The 23,308-nt window shown below is 45.5% G+C and overlaps 2 protein-coding genes across 4 annotated transcripts in view; one reads left to right on the top strand and one right to left on the bottom strand.

The window, feature by feature from the left end:
* The window catches only part of LOC117965704 (E3 ubiquitin/ISG15 ligase TRIM25-like), a 300,687-nt gene that overhangs the window by 137,853 nt on the left and 139,526 nt on the right, over positions 1–23,308 (bottom strand). The window lies entirely within an intron of this gene.
* Positions 569–13,867, top strand: LOC131696812 (probable endonuclease 4). Of its 3 annotated transcripts, XM_059016331.1 has the most exons (11): positions 570–697; positions 2,927–3,997; positions 4,184–4,353; positions 4,735–4,908; positions 6,008–6,190; positions 6,569–6,778; positions 9,872–10,054; positions 10,190–10,321; positions 10,610–10,714; positions 11,483–11,612; positions 12,640–13,864. In XM_059016331.1, exons 3-11 carry the CDS (start codon positions 4,197–4,199, stop codon positions 12,692–12,694), a joined length of 1,329 nt encoding a protein of 442 aa, XP_058872314.1. In that variant the 5' UTR covers positions 570–697; positions 2,927–3,997; positions 4,184–4,196; the 3' UTR covers positions 12,695–13,864. The 3 variants fall into 3 exon arrangements, with proteins under 3 accessions (XP_058872315.1, XP_058872314.1, XP_058872313.1); XM_059016330.1 differs by lacking the exon at positions 2,927–3,997; XM_059016332.1 differs by lacking the exons at positions 2,927–3,997; positions 10,610–10,714 and having other exon boundaries at positions 569–697; positions 12,640–13,867.

Consider the following 23,308-nt stretch of genomic DNA (forward strand, 5'->3'; position numbering starts at 1 on the left):
GAGATGATCCCGCAGCGGCCCAATAGCTTAAGGGAATGACGCGTTTGTTTTATAAAGACATCGCCCGCTCACCCTTCTGGAGCATAGATACTCCCAGCGGCTCTAGAGCAAAGATCGCATTTTTTTTTTTTTTTTTTGGTTATAAATCGAAACACACAATGCCATGTCATTTTCTTTCTTTTTTTCCTATGGTGTGGGTGCACCGCTACGTCATCTCAGGGTCTCCACAAGATTCACTCCCGGTGCAGCAGTTATTAGTTTATAATTAGTTTTATTCACAGTTTCTAGACAAATATTCATACATAATAACATAGCAGATTATAATTACATACATTCGATTACTAATACATTCATTCAAATTATTCAAAGTTAACTTAAGATACATATTATAAATAAAAGCGTTCGTTTAAATATACGGCTATTTCATTCCCCTGATTAATATTCAGCAGGGGCTTACGTAATATTCATGAGAAAGGAGGCCAGTCGTGGTCTATGTGACGTAATTTTGGCGCTTCCGAAGAGAAGCACATTTTGAATTCAGCATCAACACAGTAAAGCCCGGTTTTTATTTTCAGCCACTAGATGGCAGTATAACGCCATTGTTTTGGTCAGAACAGCCATTACAATACTTGGTAAACGCGGAAGCAAACTTGACAACTCTGTGCGGTGCCGTGCATTGAACTGTAATAAAACCAAGGTAAGGGCTAGGTGCTGTACTGCAGTTAATGAACTCTAAACTTCAGTGTTGTCTGTTGCTGGTTTGAGCAACACGTCGGTTTGGTGATTTGCATTTTGATCTTTAACAGCTTGGATTCAATTTGCAAATACGGTCCTTCAGTTCGACTGGTAAATTAATAAGATCGTGGACAGCGTGTAATGTACCTGCGTGCAATGTCTAGCAGACAGCTCATTGTGCAATGCTGTCCCGCGTTTTACTGTGTACATGTTAATCGTAGTGTTTACACTTGCATTGGTGATCCGTGCCGCTGTTATACATTCTTATAGCATGGCTGGTATATTTACATGCCTGATTTTTACACTGTAATGATGTTTTGGACATATTTTCCTTTGTGCATTATCGTCCGTAGTAACGATGGGATTTTATGCGTCTGAAACGATGTTATACCGTGAAGACTGCGAACCAAAACGTTTACTTACACCTGGACGACTTGCACTTACACTACACTACACTACAGTACACTACACTGCACTACACTACACTGCACTACACTACACTGCACTACACTACAGTACAGTACACTACACTACACTACAGTACAGTACACTACACTGCACTACACTACAGTACAGTACACTACACTACACTGCACTGCACTACAGTACACTACAGTACAGTACAGTACACTACACTACACTACACTACAGTACACTACACTACAGTACACTGCACTACAGTACACTACACTACAGTACACTGCACTACAGTACACTACACTACACTACACTGCACTACAGTACACTACACTACACTACACTGCACTACACTACAGTACAGTACACTACACTACACTACACTGCACTACACTACAGTACAGTACACTACACTGCACTGCACTACAGTACACTACAGTACAGTACACTACACTGCACTACACTACAGTACAGTACACTACACTTACACTACAGTACAGTACACTACACTGCACTACACTACACTACACTGCACTACAGTACAGTACACTACACTGCACTACACTACACTACACTGCACTACAGTACAGTACACTACACTGCACTACACTACACTACACTGCACTACAGTACAGTACACTACACTACACTGCACTACACTACAGTACAGTACACTACACTTACACTACACTACACTTACACTGCACTACACTACACTGCACTACACTACACTGCACTACACTACAGTACAGTACACTACACTGCACTACACTACACTTACACTACACTACACTTACACTACACTACAGTACACTACACTACACTACACTGCACTACACTACAGTACACTACACTACAGTACACTACACGTTTATTTCTATATTTTTATATATCGCCCTCCCTTCATGCCATGGCACCCCAGAGCTCTGTACAAAGTTAAAAACAAAGCCACAGAGCTCGTGTGTACAACACACTCTCAGCTACAACCAGTGATATAAAAGCGCGTTTAAAAAGGATGTTTTCAGTTTAGACTTCAAAGCATCCCGTGTTTCAAGCTGCCTAAATCAACCTGGTTCCTCAAGCGAGGAGCACAACAGTGGAAAAGCACTGGGCTGGTGTAGCCAGCTCCGCAATACATCTGCGAAAGACTTTATTTTTTCTGTTTTGCAATTTACTCATCGCTGACTACTCATTATTATTATTATTATTATTATTATTATTATTATTATTATTATTATTATTATTTATTTGGTAGACGCCTTTATCCCAGGTGACTTACCCAGGTGTTACAGGGCAGTACAGACCGGGTTACAATGCCAGATTCATATTTAAATACAGTGTAATCAGAGGTGAAAGCAACCTTTAATTTCTTACCGGTACTGTACCGGTACGTTTTTGTAAGCTGCAAGGCACTGCTAATTTATGGGGACCAAAGCTAAAAGGAGAGAGAAGGGCATTTTATTTAATAATGGTTTCGAAATATATAAATAATAAAATATATAAATAATAATAATAAAAACTAAGGTTGTGTTTCATTTGGAATTATTACATTTGAACCTTAAATATACAATTACAACAACACTTAATTAAAAAAACAAACAAACAAACTATTTGATTTATATTTGAGTATTGTTGTGAGTTTTTGTCCAGTTGCTCTGTTTGGATTTTGGTGTCTCACCTAATTTCTTCCAGAGCTTGAGTTTCTCGCACTGTTCATGTCGTTAGGGTTACCCGATTTGCAGAGTGAAAAACTGGGATCTTCTTTTTCTTCAAGTCACTGATGCCGTACCAACTCTGAAGGCGTTGAAATGATGAATGAATGAGTTAATCCAAAGCGACTTCCAGAGACCAGGGGGGTGAACTCTGCATCATCAACAACTGCTGCTGCTGCTGCTACAGAGTCACTTCCAATAGGAGCTCGTTTGTTTTACATCTCATCCCAAGGACTAAATAACAGTACTGTATATAATAACACAATGATAGTTTATAAATTAAACATCAGGTGTATTTATTGCAGATGATAACAGCTCCTTATTTTCTTTATATATCTTGTCATCTCAAACATGTTAAATGTACAAAAAGCCAGATTTTAAAAGTCGATCAGCTGTTAGTATCACCATTTAAACATGATCAACACAGAATCAGAATGTTTAAACAAATAATCCACAAGATTGTTTATTTTATTTTTGAATGGCGCTGACACACAGCCTAATAAATCACACTGCTGTTATCTTGCTGAGCACACGATGCAGTTCTGTACTTCGAAAATGTTGTACTTCCTGTTTCTGACCGGGACAAAAAACGAAGGCTGTTTTTGCTCTGCTTGTTTCTTCAGAGTATGAACTAAACTACAAGTGAACTGTTTACTTGCGAGTGCAGTTCCCTTGTATTGATTGTGAAGCACCTCATGGTTGTTTTTCTGTTTGATATTTTTCCTTTTTAAAGAGCAGCGTATCCCCGTCTATCATTCTACTAAATACCAGTGGAATAGTTGTATGATTTTGTCTTGGAAGATATTCACTTCAGTTCAGGCCACTCAGGTTTCATTTTGTAAACTCAGTGTTGACAGGTCTGCTGAGCCCCCTTTGCAGTCAGCGTTGCTCGCTGTAAGAGTGACGGTTACTATGGCGATCACCCCTCTGTCATCCTAAGTCACATGACTGGAACCTGAGTGACTTTGAGTTCTTTTGCTTAAACATCAATAGTAACCGGACAACCATGAAGAAGCCGGGAGGTGGGAAAGGACTTCACATACAAAGAGCAAACGATGTAGCCTGAAAATACAATGACCGGTACAGAGTCCCGGTCAGTACCAGCTTACTGTCACCTCTGAGTGTCGTTTACAGTAAGTGCAATAGCGCTACTAAAATACAATTACCCAACTCTCTAATAAGCATGTCTTGCCCATTTTGCACTCACTAACTAACAGCTAACTGTTCCAGGAATTATAGCTTCCAGAGACAAGGATTCCTAATAAAGTGTCACTTAAGCTTTCTCTGTGTGTGTGTGTGTGTGTGTGTGTGTTTCACAGGCTGTTTTTTGGGATGTCTGGCAAGGACAGGGTTAAGTCCGAGCGCAGGGGGAGTGGCCCCTTCTCCAGGACACGCAGTTCACTGCGCAACTCGGAGAGTGCGGAGCGAGGGAAGGGGGGAGAGAAGAGACGGAGGAGTGGAGTTAGGGGCCGCAAGCGCTCTACTGTAGGTGAGTTGTAAGTCTTTCTGAGTGTCTTCAGTGTAAATTCAATGGCAAACATTTCCACTAGAAGTCTTTCTGAGTGTCTTCAGTGTAAATTCAATGGCAAACGTTTCCACTAGAAGTCTTTCTCAGCGCCTTCAGTGTAAATTCAATGGCAAACGTTTCCACTAGAAGTCTTTCTGAGTGTCTTCAGTGTAAATTCAATGGCAAACGTTTCCACTAGAAGTCTTTCTCAGCGTCTTCAGTGTAAATTCAATGGCAAACGTTTCCACTAGAAGTCTTTCTCAGCGTCTTCAGTGTCAATTCAATGGCAAACGTTTCCACTAGAAGTCTTTCTTGGTCTTCAGTGTAAATTTAACTCAAGTCACTTTTTCATCTTCAATACAGGGGAGCTCGAGGGCTCGGCTCATTCGGTCAGACCTGTCCTCACTCCCAAACGAAAGAAGGGACAAGTGACGGTGAAGAAGGAGGGAGAGGGGAATAGAGAGAAGGTGAAGCCAAGCAGACAGAGGAGGAAATCAGTGAAACGTGGAGTGAAACGGGAGAGCGTGGATGAACCGGGTACGAGAATATGAAAACGGCTTTCAGTTCCATTGAATTAGCAGGAGATGACCTCATAATGCTGAAAGAGATTGTAACTAATTAATCTGAGGCTCTCTGGTCCAGTGGTTCGAGAAAATGGTCTTGATACCAGGAGGTTCAAATCCCGGCTCAGCTACTGACTCACTGTGTGTGTGTGTGTGACCCTGAACAAGTCACTAAATCTCCTTGTGCTCTGTCCTTCGTATGAGGCGTAAAACAAACAAGGTCCTATTGGAAGTGACTCTGCAGCAGCAACAGCAGTTGTTGATGATGCATAGTTCACCCCCTAGTCTCTGGAAGTTGCTTTCGATAAATGGGTCTGCTAAATAATAATATTAATATTAATAAAACAATTCCTTTAATCTCGCCTGTCCTGCTCTTCTATTGACTAGTCAGTCTCAGAGGTGCAGTTCTGAAAGAAACACATGTTATAGTCCCATTTTCATTTGAATTCACATCTGGTTCTACACTGGGGTTAAAGGAAGTTCTCAGCTTGCTTGACTTGTCTTCCAGGAAGTCTGTCACTGCTTTACTTCCTGGTCACCCAACAGCAGTGTCTTCTGGGTGCAAAGCATGTCAGTCAATAGGGGAAGCAGCAGCTGATTGGTGATTGGTTATTGACAGACAAGAAGCCAGAGAAGTGGGGCGATTTTACCCAGCAGGCGACCTAGGAAGTGACACTATTCGAAAGCATGACTTGTGCAAACTGAGATTTCTTTAACCAGATATCATGGGTTTAAATAAAAATGACATATTAAAATATGTGTTCATTTCAAAACTGCACATTAAGACCTCTATAATGAAGGGCTGTCAATGGGGGGAAATGAATGGAATTATTTTGTCGGCTACAATTTGAGGTGACGATGAGTTCAGAAGCTGCTCTTCAGCTCTAATTACCAGCCATAGATGTGAGTAACACAGGCTGGATCAGCCACAGTGTCTTTATAGAAGAGCCAGCGCCCTCTAGTGGTCTGCCACCTTGGATCAAGTTTGTTTTGCTAACTGCGACAGGGAGGAAGTGACATCATAAGACAAAACAAAAATAATTGTCTTGACGTCTGACTGCTTTGGTTACCAGACAGCGGGACCAGGCCTGTGAAGAAGGGAATGAAAAAACTAAAGAGCGAGGGAATAAAAAAGGAGGAAGAAGAGCCATTGCCTGTACAACCCGGCTCATCAGCGGAGAGAGAGACGGAGAAAGGGAGTGTGAAAATGGAGGGAATAAGGAGGAAGCTCATAGGAGCCCACATGTCCATAGCAGGTAGGAGAGAATGTATTTTAAAGATGGTCAGCGCTCCTTTAAAGGGAGGGACCAGCGATACTGTTAATAAAGCTAATAAGAGGTGAGAGAATGTATTTTAAAGATGGTCAGCGCTCCTTTAAAGGGAGGGACCAGCGATACTGTTAATAAAGCTAATAAGAGGTGAGAGAATGGATTTTAAAGATGGTCAGTGCTCCTTTTAAAGGGAAGGACCAGCGATACTGTTAATAAAGCTAATAGGTGAGAGAATGGATTTTAAAGATGGTCAGCACTCCTTTAAAGGGAAGGACCAGCGATACTGTTAATAAAGCTAATAAGAGGTGAGAGAATGGATTTTAAAGATGGTCAGCACTCACAGGTCTGGCTGTGTCTCTGCAGGTGGGCTCTGGAACGCTGTGCAGGGCTCCGTTACGATCGGGGGCTGTGTGTTCGGCATGTTCCTAGGCTCCCAGCGCTCATGGAAGAGCCAGCCCCTGGATGAGAAGGCAGTGGCCCGGTTCCGCCAGGCCTGCTCCCAACACGGCTTCACCCCCGACCGCATACTGCCGCACGGGTCATACCTGCTCAACTGTGGGTCTCCCAAACCTGGTGAGTACCAGCCGTCTCCACCAGGGGGAGACAGGCAGGAAATTGCAGAGCAGTACCACCTGACTCCACCAGGTGGAGATAGATACAGAAAAGGTCTGTTAGTTCATATCTAGACCACCTTGCAGTAACAACTCTCTCCCTTAGAGGGAGTTTTCCACCAGGGGGGAGCAAAGATACATGAAATTACCAGAGCAGTACTGCCTTTCTCCACCAGGGGAGACAAAGATACATTAAGTTATCTGGACTGTATTGCAGTTAATGGATCTCAGATACCAGTACAGTACAGTTACAGATCTGGACTTTCTTGCTGTACTGCCTGTATCCACTTGGGGGAGACAAAGATACAGGAAAGATCTTCTCCAGTAACGTTGTTTTTTATTCAGAATGCAGTGAATTTGCTGGCTCTCAGAACCCTGGTACAGTGCAGTTAGTTCAGAACTGGACTATCCTGCAGTACTACCGGTATCCACTGGAGGGAGGCAAAGATACAGGAAAGGTCTTGAGATCACAGCCTTATCACTAGATGGCGCTGGCTATTTTTTAACCCTTTTGCGGTCCTATGTCGGACCTGGTCCGACATTGCAATTATTCCTATCCGGTCCATTGTCAGACCCTGTCCAACATCATCAAAAAAACGCAAAAAACTGGTTTCTAGTCTTTTTTTCTCCGGAAAAAGCAGAGAAAACCATTCAATGGCCGAGTGGGAGCGACAGGAGCCGAGACAAGCCGATAAACCAAAAAAAAAAAGGCGTATCTCATGAATAGTCATACATGCCCCTGGCATCACATAGGGGCGGTCATAAGGAAACAAGCTGCCTGTTACTGAATCAGCACACAGAGACTATCACGGACATTTGCAGAGCTTTTTTGAGATGTTATAGTAATAAAATAATGACTTGGATCGCATTATTGAGGAGTCTGGTGATACAACGAGTGATCAGGCGATGATTGATCGGTATGTACGACTATTATTATTATTATTATTATTTATTTATTAGCATATGTGAAAGTGATAGCGAACAAAGGGTGGGGCGGGGCTAGAGATGCCTAGTGAGTGCTTTGTTGATATGCAGGGCCCTTTAAACCCGTTTGACTGTGACCTGACGCGCACTTAATAAATGGACTGCAAAGGGTTAAAGACACTTTGGCTTATATAGAATACATACAGACGTGCTCAAATTTGTTGGTACCCCTCCACAAAAAACGAAGAATGCCCAATTTTCTCTGAAATAACTTGAAACTGACAAAAGTAATTGGCATCCACCATTGTTTATTCCATATTTAATAGAAATCAGACTTTGCTTTTGATTTTTTATTCAACATAATATTGTAAATAATAAAACAAATGAAAATGGCATGGACAAAAATGATGGGATCGCTAACCTAATATTTTGTTGCACAACCTTTAGAGGCAGTCACAGCAATCAAACGTTTTCTGTAGCTCTCAATGAGACTTCTGCACCTGTTAACAGGTAGTTTGGCCATCTCTTCCTGAGCAAACTACTCCAGCTGCCTCAGGTTTGATGGGTGCCTTCTCCAGACTGCAAGTTTCAGCTCTATCCATAGATGTTTGACAGGATTCAGATCAGGACTCATAGAAGGCTACTTCAGAATAGTCCAATGTTTTGTTCTTATCCATTCTTGGGTGCTTTTAGCTGTGTGTTTTGGGTCATTATCCTGTTGGAGGACCCATGACCTGCGACTGAGAGCGCTTTCTGATACTGGGCAGTACGTTTCGCTCCAGAATGCCTTGATAGTCTTGAGATTTCATTGTGCCCTGCACAGATTCAAAGCACCCTGTGCCAGGCGCAGCAAAGCAGCCCCAAAACATAACCGAGCCTCCTCCATGTTTCACTGTAGGTATGGTGTTCTTTTCTTTGAAAGCTTCATTTTTTCGTCTGTGAACATAGAGCTGATGTGACTTGCCAAAAAGCTCCAGTTTTGACTCATCTGTCCAAATGACATTCTCCCAGAAGGATTGTGGCTTGTCAATATGCATTTTAGCAAATTCCAGTCTGGCTTTTTTATGTTTTTCTGTCAAAAGTGGAGTCCTCCTTGGTCTTCTTCCATGGAGCCCACTTTCGCTCAAAAAGCGACGGATGGTGCGATCAGAAACTGACGTACCTTCACCTTGGAGTTCAGCTTGTATCTCTTTGGCAGTTATCCTTGGTTCTTTTTCTACCATTCGCACTATCCTTCTGTTCAATCTGGGGTCGATTTTCCTCTTACCGCCGCGCCCAGGGAGGTTGGCTACAGTTCCATGGACCTTAAACTTCTTAATAATATTTGCAACTGTTGTCACAGGAACATCAAGCTGCTTGGAGATGGTCTTGTAGCCTTTACCTTTACCATGCTTGTCTATTATTTTCTTTCTGATCTCCTCAGACAACTCTCTCCTTTGCTTTCTCTGGTCCATGTTCAGTGTGGTGCACACAATGATACCAAACAGCACAGTGACTACTTTTCTCCATTTAAATAGGCTGAATGACTGATTACAAGATTGGAGACATGTGTGATACTAATTAAAGAAACTAATTAGTTTGAAATATCACTATAATCCAATTATTTATTATCTTTTCTAAGGGGTACCAACAAATGTGTCCAGGCCATTTTAGAATATCTTTGTAGAATAAGCAATAATTCATCTCTTTTCACAGCTTCTTTGCTTTATTCTATGGCATACCAAAGGCATGCAAGTATACATGATAAAATAGCTTTTAATTTCATCACTTTTCAGGAGGAATGAAGCATTATTTCAATGAGCTGTAAGGGTACCAACAAATTTGAGCACGTCTGTATATCTCTGGCATGCAACTAGAGCATAAAAGCAGATTAACATAGACTTGTAAAAAAAAAACAACTATTTGTGTAATTAAAAAATAAATAAATAAATAAATAAAAGAACCACGAAATGACCAGTGCAGTCTCGCCTGTCTCCACTGGGGGGAGACAAAGATACATGAGAAAAAAAAAAACAAAAAAAAAAACACTGAGTATTTGCAGTAAGTCATTCAGCATGATTTCAAACACCATAAAAGATAAGAACACACACATACAATATAAGAAAATGTAATCTGATTATTTTCTCCTCAGATGTCTATGAGAAGAGCAGAGCCATGCTCATTGATGAACTGAAGAGGTGTGAGCAGCTGGGCCTGACCATGTTCAACTTCCACCCTGGCTCCACCCTCCATGACATAACAGTAGAGGAGTGTCTGGATAGGATAGCAGATTCCATAAACCACGCCCACCAGCACACCACTGGAGTCACGACAGGTACAATCAACAGCCTGCAGTTCCTCATGCTGCCAGAGTGGTGAGTGGGGGGCGCTGTTTCATTAGTTCTGCTGAGGGAGATGGTTATATTTAACATTTCTGTTTTAATGTCTGTCTCTTTCTTTCCCTCCTCAGTTATAGAGAATATGAGCTGCCAGGGTAACACTGTTGGGGGCAAGTTCTCAGAACTGAGAGGGATTATTGATCGAGTGAAAGATAAATCCAGAATTGGAGTCTGTCTGGATACCTGCCATGCCTTCGCAGCTGGTAAGAGAACCTTGGATTTAAAACCAGACCAGTTTCATCTGTATAGCGTCCTTCAAAATACTCATTGAATCTGTTCACCATAAGAGACAGGGAAAGGGGTCGACTGGACACTGCTGTTAGTGAGACAGACTGGTCTTTCACCATAAGAGACAGGGAAAGGGGTCGACTGGACACTGCTGTTAGTGAGACAGACCGGTCTTTCACCATAAGAGACAGGGAAAGGGGGAGGGGCAACTGTCCTATAGTATGTGACCCTTGCATGACCCCAGTAAGAGTCTCCTCCCCCAGGTCACGACCTCTCTGCAGTGGGCGGGGTTAAGAAGATGCTGGATGAATTTGATTGGACGGTTGGACTGCAGTATCTCAAGGCAGTGCATCTCAATGACTCCAAAGGTAGGGGGCGCTATTTAGAATATCTAGTCACTCAGAACTTGGGAGATAATGTATTGACAACTGGGGATTTTTATTTTAATATCAATATCTATATATATATATATATATATATATATTTCTAACCTGCCTGGAATTAAGAATGACAAAGAAAATACATGAATAATTCGACCTGTATTGAATTCGCTGTGTCACAGATCTCCAGTACAGTAATGTTAGTTCACAACCAGAATAGCTTGCAATATTCCATCAGTAATCCATCATCCATAGTTGTTATCTTTTATTACCATTGCAGTGCCTCTGTCTGTCTGCCATTGAAGATCATTGAGGGTATAGTTAGCACACTGTGGTCCCATTCTACCAGCCTCACCCCATTGTAGCTGCCCTATACTTGTGCTACCATTGCTGCTTAATATTATTATTATTATTATTATTATTATTATTATTATTATTATTATTATTATTATTATTATTTATTATTATTATTATTTAGTCAATTAGCAGATGTTTTTATCCAAAGCGACTTACAGTCCAAGTGGTGAACTTTGCCTCACAACTGCTGTTGCTGCAGAGTCACTTCCAATAGGACTTTTTGTTTAATGTGTCATCCGAAGAACGGAGCACAAGGGGGTTAAATGACTTGCTCAGGGTCACACACAGTGAGTCAGTGGCTGAGCTGGGATTGAACGGGAACCTCCTGGTAACAACAAGCCTCATTCTCTTACCACTGGACCATCGAGCCTGTCTGTTGACCTCACATTTGTTTTTCAGGGAAGCTGGGCTGCCATCTGGATCGTCATGAGAACATTGGTGAGGGGGAGATCGGATTGGAGGGATTTCGACAAATCGTGAACGAGCCTCGCCTGGACAACATGCCCATGATCCTCGAGACGCCCGTCAGGTACAGGGGGAGGGGCTGCCCAGTTCAGGGTTTTGATTGGCTGATCTGTCTGCTGTGTTCTCAAGTTAGTGGTGAGAAATTAAATCTAAAAAGAAGTTGAATTATAAGAAATTGGTAAATGTGTTATTTTATTTAATAAGACTGCCTTTTTATGTTAAATTATCTAAAAGCAATTGTTCTGGCCTGAATTTCACACGATTAATCAATTACACATTGGACCACAGTGTGCTGACTATACCCTCAATGATCTACAATGGCAGACAGACAGACAGCAGCACTGCAATGGCTCTGTATTACACTGAGGGGCAATGGTAGCACAAGTATAGGGCAACTACAATGGGGTGAGGCTGGTAGAATGGGACCACAGTGTGTTAACTATACCCTCAATGATCTTCAATGGCAGACAGACAGACAGAGGCACTGCAATGGCTCTGTATTACACTGAGGGGCAATGGCAGCACAAGTATAGGGCAACTACAATGGGGTGAGGCTGGTAGAATGGGACCACAGTGTGCTAACTATACCCTCAATGATCTACAATGGCAGACAGACAGACAGCGGCACTGCAATGGCTCTGTATTACACTGAGGGGCAATGGTAGCACAAGTATAGGGCAACTACAATGGGGTGAGGCTGGTAGAATGGGACCACAGTGTGTTAACTATACCCTCAATGATCTACAATGGCAGACAGACAGACAGCAGCACTGCAATGGCTCTGTATTACACTGAGGGGCAATGGTAGCACAAGTATAGGGCAACTACAATGGGGTGAGGCTGGTAGAATGGGACCACAGTGTGTTAACTATACCCTCAATGATCTTCAATGGCAGACAGACAGACAGAGGCACTGCAATGGCTCTGTATTACACTGAGGGGCAATGGCAGCACAAGTATAGGGCAACTACAATGGGGTGAGGCTGGTAGAATGGGACCACAGTGTGTTAACTATACCCTCAATGATCTTCAATGGCAGACACACACACAGCGGCACTGCAATGGTTCTGTTTCTTTTCGTTTCTCATCAGGCCTGACATGGACGGCTCACAGGAGATCCAGTTGCTCTACTCTCTGTGCCAGTAGAGGTGGCTTTACTTTCCTTGAGCCTCAGCTTCCATTATACTGCTGATCCACCCAGGCTGTGCTGGAGTTAACTAGAAATCCACACTATAGGGACTCAAGTCCTCTATTTGTGAAACATTTGGATAGATGAGATTAACGAGAAAGTAACGGGTTTGTGGAAAATCTAGCGTTCCACGTCCCCCCGTGATGCTACAGCGGCTTAAATAACATCCATGTCATGTTTCATTAACATCCTGACAACTTTTTACACATAACTTTAAAGTCTGTTTCAAAGCTCTTTTCAATATGTCTGCTGTAGTGCACTGGGGTTTGATTTCTGTCCTCTGAATCAGTGCTGCTCAACCCCGGTCCTCTGGTTTTCATTCCAACTGAGCTTTCAATTACTTAATTAAACCCTTAATTAATAAACTAATAATTAGCACAATTAGGTATTTTTAATTGTTTTCAGCTTTTAAACAGTTAGAGATTTCAACTTCACTATAAAATGTCATTATAAGTAACTTAATCTGCAACTTATTAGGAGCCGAGAACAATTAAAACGGTCTAATTAAGCAAATGATCAGTTCAATTAAGGGTAGTTAAGTAATTGAAAGCTCAGTTGGAATGAAAATGAGGAGATACCGGGTTCCCAGAGGACCAGGGTTGAGAAGCACTGCTCAAAACCACTGCAGGAAGAGCGATAAAAAAACAAACGCACACTCTGGCTTTCCTGTACCAGATCATGGATCGTTCTTGCTGTGTTACCTGTTTGACAATGTGGGCAAAATCCTGACACTATCAGTGCACTAGAGTGACCATTTTGAAAATACTTTGAAACAGACTTTAAAGTTAAAAGTGTGAAAAGTTGTCAGGATGTTAATGAAAAGAAATGACAGGTACGTTATTTAAACAGTTGTAGCAGCACGTGGGGGACGCTGTATTTTTTGGAACCCCGCTACTTGCTCGTTAATGGTCTGCTTCTAAAAAAAAGATACTTCATCTCCACAATGATACAGCGTTCTGCATTTATATAGAATGTATAGTAGTTTTTATAAGAAAAAAAACACTGAAGATGCTTAACTGTTGAATATATGTTTATATAAATAACAAGAAAAGATCAAATAAGTATTTCCTATATTTGATGTCTATATTTTGTATAAAAAAATAAAGGTATTGTTTTTAGTTTTTCCAATAAATATTATGAACTGTTTAAAACAACTTTTATTGTGATTATTGTTATGACGATTATTAAAAGCAACATTTAATTATGGAAAATATATTACAAGGAAAACACATGAGATATGATTTATAATAAATCAATCAATGCCTTTGTAAACTATTTGAAGGTGAATGAACCTCCAAGACAGCAGGTGGACACATTTATTAAAATCATTACAGGCTTTTCAGACGTTAACCAACATCCTCCATTCCCAAGGTGTTGGTAAATCCGAGGTCAGAACAGCTGCATCTCGCTTCGATCGTGCTGTAGCGTTGTGCAAGAGGCAGAAAACAGGAGAGACGCCTGGATTCTTTGCAGTCCTTTTATTTGGACGCTCTCTCGGCACACGCCAGAGTCCACAGGGTTTTGAACAGTGACAGCGATGACACAGAGTGCCTGGAGGTGGCAGAGGCAGAGGCAGCTCCTGCTGCTCTGCTCCTGCTGGTGGAAGCAGTGGAGGTGGTGGAGGCAGAGGCAGCTCCTGCTGCTCTGCTCTGCTGGTGGAAGCGGTGGAGGTGGTGGAGGCAGAGGCAGCTCCTGCTGCTCTGCTCTGCTGGTGGAAGCGGTGGAGGTGGCGGAGGCAGAAGCAGCAGGTATTCTCTCTCTGCTGCTGGAGACCTATGTTCTGGACCTGTGGGCCTTCCCCCCTTGGGGTGTGGCCACCCGAGTTCCCCCCTTCTGGGCACTGGACGCACGGGCTCCCCCCTTCTGGGTGCTGGACGCACGGGCTCCCCCCTTCTGGGCGCTGGACGCACGGGCCCCCCCCTTCTGGGCGCTGGACGCACGGGCCCCCCCCCTTCTGGGCGCTGGACGCACGGGCCCCCCCCTTCTGGGCGCTGGACGCACGGGCCCCCCCTCTTCTGGGTGCTGGACGCACTGGCTCCCCCCTTCTGGGCGCTGCCGCATGGCCCCCCCCTTCTGGGTGCTGGATGCTCACGCTCCCCCTCTTCATATTGCGTGGGGCAGCTCCAGCCTTCCATTTTTATTTATTTTCTTTTTTCCCTCCAAACACAAAAAACACGATTTGAAAAAAAAAAGAACAAAAAAACCACCCTTTGCTTTCCTGGTCCTGCGTTCCTGGAGGCGTTGTTTGTCCCACGCAGGATACCATATGTGACCGAGCTTGTTGTTGCAGTGACGTGTGGGTAGTGATGTCACGGAGCAGGAAGTAAACAAAGGCAAACAATGAATGGCGGTGGTGAAACTGAGCGCTACGGCGCTCAGCTATTTTATTAAATAATAAAACAAACAAAAAAAATTAAACAAACAACAAAACAAAAAGGCACGTTGGCCAAACAAACAAGTATCGTGTTGGTTTTAAGCCAGCACGTCTAGCAATTGTTTTGGTTCTAAATCTCTCAACCTTACGTCTCTCCTCTGACACTCTCCTTGAGGGTAGAGAGCTGCAGGTTTATATACAGTGACCATCTCCTGATTAGCAACAGTTAATCAATGAATTAACTCAGGAGATGGTCACCGTCTGCACGAGTTTCATAAGGATGCGTGACTGTCAGCTAGTTAAATAAATCACTAGCTGATCAGTCACGCATCCTCACAAGGTTTTTAAAAATACAAAAACAATAACAAATAACCAGCGCTTCGCCGTAATATAAAACATAAATCATAATATAAATAAATAATAAACAAAGGGGCGGGACACTCTGCCACAATCCCTTGACCGCATTCTGCACAGGATTTTTAGTAAGCGTGATCGACGGGATGTAGTTTGGCACAGAACAGAAGCTAACATCGTCCCTGCTAAACTACATTAAACTACTCTACTTAGTCTGTTAATTGTACTATCAGTTCTGTCTCGGCCTAGGAGTGTCTCTCGTAACTGGCAGCGTTGAGGTCGCTCATAGTCTGGTAGGCTGCCTGAGCCTCCCCGATCAGGCAGGGTCTCAGCTGGCTCGCCCAGAACTCCTACGGCCATGACACGGTGGTGGCCAGATGCTCAGACTCGACCAGGTACGCCTCTGGGTCATCCTCCGCCGACATCTTCATCGCCCGAGCCTTCGGTGCCGATATTGCTGGTGTTCCTGTAGGGGCTGGTGTTGTGGAAAGTGCCAGCCCTACCGGTTCAATGAGCGCAGTGTAGCGCTCCTCCCTCCTTCTCTCCTTTTCCTCCTCAATAGCAGCAAGATCCACTTTAGCATCCTTGTCCTTTGGCTCTCCTCTTCACAGCCTTTCTCGTTGGCTGGCTTGTCACCACTCTTGTCGCTCTGGTTCCTTATGCTGCAGCCCAACTAGGCTGCTCCAACTCCACCTTGTGGTGCCGCCTACTCTGGAACAGAGAAGATACCCACAGCCCTTAATGCAGGTTCTTCATAAAAGACTGGCTCGGATCTTTAAATACTGGTTACACCTGTGTACAGACGTGCTCAAATTTGTTGGTACCCTTACAGCTCATTGAAATAATGCTTCATTTCTCCTGAAAAGTGATGAAATTAAAAGCTATTTTATCATGTATACTTGCATGCCTTTGGTATGTCATAGAATAAAGCAAAGAAGCTGTGAAAAGAGATGAATTATTGCTTATTCTACAAAGATATTCTAAAATGGCCCGGACACATTTGTTGGTACCCCTTAGAAAAGATAATAAATAATTGGATTATAGTGATATTTCAAACTAATTAGTTTCTTTAATTAGTATCACACATGTCTCCAATCTTGTAATCAGTCATTCAGCCTATTTAAATGGAGAAAAGTAGTCACTGTGCTGTTTGGTATCATTGTGTGCACCACACTGAACATGGACCAGAGAAAGCAAAGGAGAGAGTTGTCTGAGGAGATCAGAAAGGAAATAATAGACAAGCCTGGTAAAGGTAAAGGCTACAAGACCATCTCCAAGCAGCTTGATGTTCCTGGGACAACAGTTGCAAATATTATCAAGAAGTTTAAGGTCCATGGAACTGTAGCCAACCTCCCTGGGCGCGGCCGCAAGAGGAAAATCAACCCCAGATTGAACAAAAGGATAGTGCGAATGGTAGAAAAAGAACCAAGGATAACTGCCAAAGAGATACAAGCTGAACTCCAAGGTGAAGGTACGTCAGTTTCTGATCGCACCATCCGTCGCTTTTTGAGTGAAAGTGGGCTCCATGGAAGAAGACCCAGGAGGACTCCAGTTTTGAAAGAAAAACATAAAAAAGCCAGACTGGAATTTGCTAAAATGCATATTGACAAGCCACAATCCTTCTGGGAGAATGTCTTTTGGACATATGAGTCAAAACTGGAGCTTTTTGGCAAGTCACATCAGCTCTATGTTCACAGATGAAAAAATGAAGCTTTCAAAGAAAAGAACACCATACCTACAGTGAAACATGGAGGAGGCTTGGTTATGTTTTGGAGCTGCTTTGCTGCGCCTGGCACAGGGTGCCTTGAATCTGTGCAGGGCACAATGAAATCTCAAGACTATCAAGGCATTCTGGAGCGAAACGTACTGCCCAGTGTCAGAAAGCTCTGTCTCAGTCGCAGGTCATGGGTCCTCCAACAGGATAATGACCCAAAACACACAGCTAAAAGCACCCAAGAATGGATAAGAACAAAACATTGGACTATTCTGAAATGGCCTTCTATGAGTCCTGATCTGAATCCTATCAAACATCTATGGAAAGAGCTGAGACTTGCAGTCTGGAGAAGGCACCCATCAAACCTGAGACAGCTGGAGCAGTTTGCTCAGGAAGAGTGGGCCAAACTACCTGTTAACAGGTGCAGAAGTCTCATTGAGAGCTACAGAAAATGTTTGATTGCAGTGATTGCCTCTAAAGGTTGTGCAACAAAATATTAGGTTAGCGGTCCCATCATTTTCGTCCATGCCATTTTCATTTGTTTTATTATTTACAATATTATGTTGAATAAAAAATCAAAAGCAAAGTCTGATTTCTATTAAATATGGAATAAACAATGGTGGATGCCAATTACTTTTGTCAGTTTCAAGTTATTTCAGAGAAAATTGTGCATTCTTCGTTTTTTGTGGAGGGGTACCAACAAATTTGAGCACGTCTGTATTAGTCACTTAAATGGTTAAATTTGTCCACACAGACAATATTCCACACGCTAATATAAAACAGAACCAAAGTGCTAGGTTCAGCACCCAAGGCCTGGACAAAAAAGGAAATAGAATGTGTTATGTTTGGTTGTTAATAGAATGTGTTATGTTTGGTTGTTAATAGAATGTGTTATGTTTGGTTGTTAATAGAATGTGTTATGTTTGGTTGTTAATAGAATGTGTTATGTTTGGTTGTTAATAGAATGTGTTATGTTTGGTTGTTAATAGAATGCGTTATGTTTGGTTGTTAATAGAATGCGTTATGTTTGGTTGTTAATAGAATGTGTTATGTTTGGTTGTTAATAGAAGGTGTTATGTTTGGTTGTTAATCGCTCAGCAGCGCCCTGTTTGTGTCTTGAGTTGTGAGTGTGTGCCATGCTTGTGTTGCTAAGTTATGATGCCGTAAGGCAGTGTTGGTGTGTGCTTTACGGCAGTGAGACGCGATGTTCCAGATACTCCAAAAACCACACAATAAACCTCCTGTTGGGTTCACCTTACATAAGTTGTGAAAGTCAGTTATTGCACTATAACAGAATGACCTTGATATTTAGTTTGTGTTGTTGATGTATTTAATGAATCGTCCTACCTTGACCCACACATGAGGTTGCAGTCAACATAAGCTCATTAGAGTCCAAAGTATTTGCTCAATTACAACAAGGAATTAAGTGATGTCCAAACAGAGGGCCTATTTACAATGCATACTCAATAATGCAAGTGCTCATGAAAAGGCCGGTGCTCCCAGTGCAAGTGCAGGTCGCAGTGTTGTGACAGTGTTGAAATCCTGGGTGCTTGTGCTGGCTTGTTAGCACTAAATCCCAATCAGTTTCCCTCTACAATATAAAACACAACAGTAGTGCCCTGGCTTGTTATTATTTCAGTCTAAGGGTCCCTACTCATATATCTGTGTCCCCTTTGTACTGCCAAACTCCTCCCCGTGATCAGCCCAGCGCCATGCTTTATCCAATCGCCGCACTCACCACAGCTGATCACAGTATAGTTGTTTGCAGTCTTACAGCTACGCCCTTTCGCCAAGATGGCCAACTTCTGGTACCATCCTACCATCGAGTCGACCCATCCCTGTGAAGGCGTACCACCAACCTTACTTAGAGTCCTTCCAGGTCAAGAGGTAGATTTGCAGCACAGATTCATTCTCTCCCCATTCTCTCCTGTTCTCTATACCAGATGTTAATAAAGTTTGAAATAAAGTGAATGTTGCGTTTGTTATGTAACTGCACAAATATGTGAGATAACTCATGTGTCAAGTTAAAATGCATGGGACTTTGCATTCGGTCTAACACATTTCTTAGACAGAAGGACAAAGGATGTCGAGGGACCAATGAAAGTGATACATTTATCAAGACAAAATAACAATTTGATCTGTTTTCATTTTATTCATTTCTTCATTTTGCCCTTTCTCTACTGTTGCTCCTATTAAAGTTCCTACTAGAACATAAAAATATGAGACATTTTTGTAACAAGAATTAGCTTCTTTTGTCTCAGTCATGGCTCCTGTTATTCTCCTTGTAAAAGTCCTACAGTGGGCTAATTCACTAGCCTCTCATCCCTGCTTTTCACCTTCCTCTGGATGCCTGGGTTCCAATCTGGGGGGCTATGTGGCTGTGACAGCGATGACGAGTGGTCTGACGTCAGGGCAAAAACAGGAACACAAACGACAGAGAGAGGTGGAGTTTGGTGGAGCTGAGCGAATGCTTTCGCTCAGCATTTAATGAATAAACACACAGAAAATAAAAGGTTGGAATACAAACACAAAAAACAGGACACGGCACTTGCGGTCAAAATAAACAGACAAACAAAACGGACTACACAGACAAACACGGTGAGCTTCTTTTACTACTTATTTTGCTTTACAATACCCTCCGTCTCCTAACCCGTTCTCCACTCACCGAACACCAACCCCGACTGAGTGAAAACATGCAGCTTTTATGCAGTTGTACCGAGATTCGATTGCTAGTCAATCATTCAATTGGAATCTCGGTACAACTGCACGTGAATTAATTAAAGTGCAATTCCCCGTGCTCACATATTACTTTTTACTTGCACGTGATGTGATGTGCCATCCCCGTGCCTAAATACAAATATACAATTTACACACACGTGAAACACAGACCGCTTATATCCCGTGTACCAATGCCTAAACACCAACATTTACACACAACACGTAACATATAACATACACAGGGGGGGCACTTTGCCACATATACCCCCCCTTGTGCAACGCACACATGGCCTCAATGGCCACCTCCCCCCTCAGTCCCAAAGTCCCGGAAGAGGGGGAAGCAAGTTGTTTCTGGGGGTGGCCATGGTGGAATGTCTGGCACCCCCCAATTCTTCGTGGCTGGCAGCTCCCTCTTCCGGGGCTTCAGCCACACTATCTCCTGCCGCGAAAGAGCAGCTGGGGGAGCTGGTCTCCTGACCTCCCCCCCCTTCTTCATGGCCGGCAGTTCCCCTCCGTGGGGCTCCGGCCACCCAATTTCCAGCAGCGAAACTGCTGCGGGGGGAGCTGGTCTCCTGACTTCCCCCCCCTTCTTTGTGGCCGCCAGCTCCCCTCCGTGGGGCTCCGGCCACCGTGTTTCCTGCCATGGAAATGCGGCTGGGGAAGCTGGTCTCCTGACCTCCCCCTCTTTCTTTATGGCCGGCAGCTCCCCTTCATGGAGCTCCGGCCACAGTGTAGCGACCCGAGGCAAAGCAGAGGCCCCGGCGACCCCAGGCGAAGCAGGACCCTCGACGACCTCAGGCGAAGCAGGATCCCTGGCGACCCCAGGCGACGGCAGCAGCAGCGGCCCCTCGGGAGGCGACGGCAGCAGCAGCGGACCCTCGGGAGGCGACGGCAGCAGCAGCGGACCCTCGGGAGGCGACGGCAGCAGCAGCGGACCCTCGGGAGGCGACGGCAGCAGCAGCGGACCCTCGGGAGGCGACGGCAGCAGCAGCGGACCCTCGGGAGGCGAACTTGGGAGGGGAGCCCCTGGCCATAGAGGCGGCAGCGGGAGCTCCACTTCTCCCTCGCACCCTGCACCCTGTGTGGAACAAAAGGCAGCCCCAGGCGATGCGGAACAGGCAGCCCCAGGCGATGCGGAGCGGCTGGCAACCCCAGGCGATGCGGAGCGGCTGGCAACCCCAGGCGATGCGGAGCGGCTGGCAACCCCAGGCGATGCGGAGCGGCTGGCAACCCCAGGCGATGCCAGACAGACATCCTTGGGCGAAGCGTGGCGGGCATCCTTGGGCGAAGCGAGGCGGGCATCCTTGGGCGAAGCGAGGCGGGCATCCTTGGGCGAAGCGAGGCAGAGAGTCAGGACAAACTGGGGTGCGGGTGTTGGCCCGCTTCTCGTCCTCTGCGGCCGGGCGGTTCTTCCCCATGCTTCCCTCAGCAGCCTATGCAAGGGCTGCTGAGGACCGCCAGCATCTAGTCCTGGTTTTTCTCGTGAAGAGAGAGGTAGCTCCTGCTCCTCTCCTCGTGACGGTGGGGGAAGTGCTACCAGCAGGCGTTCATCCTCTACTGGTGGGGGAAGTGATACCAGCAGGCATTCATCCTCTGCTGGTGGGGAAAGTGATACCAGCAGGCATTCATCCTCTGCTGGTGGGGGAAGTGATACCAGCAGGCATTCATCCTCTGCTGGTGGGGGAAGTGATACCAGCAGGCACTCACCCTCTGCTGGTGGACAGGGACCCAGCAGGCATTCACCCTCTGCTGGTGGACATGGCGGAGGCAGAGGCAGCTCCTGCTCCTCTGCTCTTTGCGGTGGTGGAGGCAGAGGCAGCTCCTGCTCCTCTGCTCCTGGCGGTGGTGGAGGCAGAGGCAGCTCCTGCTCCTCTGCTCCTGGCGGTGGTGGAGGCAGAGGCAGCTCCTGCTCCTCTGCTCCTGGCGGTGGTGGAGGCAGAGGCAGCTCCTGCTCCTCTGCTCCTGGCGGTGGTGGAGGCAGAGGCAGCTCCTGCTGCTCTGCTCCTAGTGGAGGAAGCGGTGGAGGTGGCGGAGGCAGAGGCAGCTCCTGCTGCTCTGCTCCGTCCGGTGGAGGTGGCGGAGGCAGAGGCAGCTCCTGCTGCTCTGTTCCTGCCGGTGGAGGTGGCGGAGGCAGAGGCAGCTCCTGCTGCTCTGTTCCTGCCGGTGGAGGTGGCGGAGGCAGAGGCAGCTCCGGCTGCTCTGCTCCTGCTGGTGAAGGTGGGAGCAGCATGTAGTCTCCTGCCGATGGAGGTGGGAGCAGCGTGTAGTCTCCCCCTTTTCCAGGGGACTGGTGCTGCTCTGCCTCTCTTGCAGGGGACTGGTGCGGCTCCGCCTTTGACGGGGAAACCAGCAGACATTCTCCCTCTGCTGGCAGCTTGGGTCCTGGAGCTGTGGAAGCCCCGACTTCCCTCTCTTCGGGCTGTGGACGCACCGACTCCTCCCTTTTGGGCTGTGGACGCACCGACTCCTCCCTTTTGGGCTGTGGACGCACTGACTCCCCCCTCTTGGGCTGTGGACGCACCGACTCCCCCCTCTTGGGCTGTGGACGTTCGGGCTCCCCCCACTCAGGCGTAGGACGTTCGGGCTCCTCCCACTCAGGCGTAGGACGTTCGGGCTCCTCCCACTCAGGCGTAGGACGTTCGGGCTCCTCCCGCTTGGGCTGTGGACGCTCAGGCTCCTCCCACTTGGGCTGTGGACACTCAGGCTCCTCCCACTTGGGCTGTGGACGCTCAGGCTCCTCCCACTTGGGCTGTGGACGCTCAGGCTCCTCCCACTTGGGCTGTGGACGCTCAGGCTCCTCCCACTTGGGCTGTGGACGCTCAGGCTCCTCCCACTTGGGCTGTGGACGCTCAGGCTCCTCCCCTTCAGGCATAGGACGTGGCAACAAGGGCTCCTCTTCTTCATCCTGCATGGGGCATAGGGCCACCGTGTGCCCATATGCCCCACAGCCAGGGCACCACTCCCCCCATCCCAGTCTTTGGGCCATTGCCTGTAGGGTCCTGTGGACGGAGCAGGGTATGGTGGTGTGGCTAGTTTGGCCACAGTCGAAACACCACAGCCCGGCTTCCGCCTTTCTCCCTTTGCCCTCCTGTGCTCTTCTCCAGCCTCTTCTCCCCATTTCTTCTCCTTTTGTTTTTTTTTTTTTTGTTTTCCGAAAAAAAAAAACTGCGGTTCCCGCTCTGGCCTGAGCCCTGGAGGCGCTGTCTTCCCGGTTCTGACACCACGTGTGACAGCGATGACGAGTGGTCTGACGTCAGGGCAAAAACAGGAACACAAACGACAGAGAGAGGTGGAGTTTGGTGGAGCTGAGCGAATGCTTTCGCTCAGCATTTAATGAATAAACACACAGAAAATAAAAGGTTGGAATACAAACACAAAAAACAGGACACGGCACTTGAGCCAAAATAAACA

Source organism: Acipenser ruthenus, chromosome 52 (genome assembly GCF_902713425.1).
Source record: "Acipenser ruthenus chromosome 52, fAciRut3.2 maternal haplotype, whole genome shotgun sequence".
NCBI lineage: Eukaryota > Metazoa > Chordata > Actinopteri > Acipenseriformes > Acipenseridae > Acipenser > Acipenser ruthenus.

Bases quoted from the DNA above. Each gene is read 5' to 3' on its own strand.
- LOC131696812 (XM_059016331.1), top strand. From the start codon at position 4,197: ATGTCTGGCAAGGACAGGGTTAAGTCCGAGCGCAGGGGGAGTGGCCCC. The intron at 4,354-4,734 runs GTGAGTTGTAAG...TCTTCAATACAG, and splicing joins CCGCAAGCGCTCTACTGTAG to GGGAGCTCGAGGGCTCGGCT. The intron at 10,715-11,482 runs GTAGGGGGCGCT...TTTGTTTTTCAG, and splicing joins GCATCTCAATGACTCCAAAG to GGAAGCTGGGCTGCCATCTG.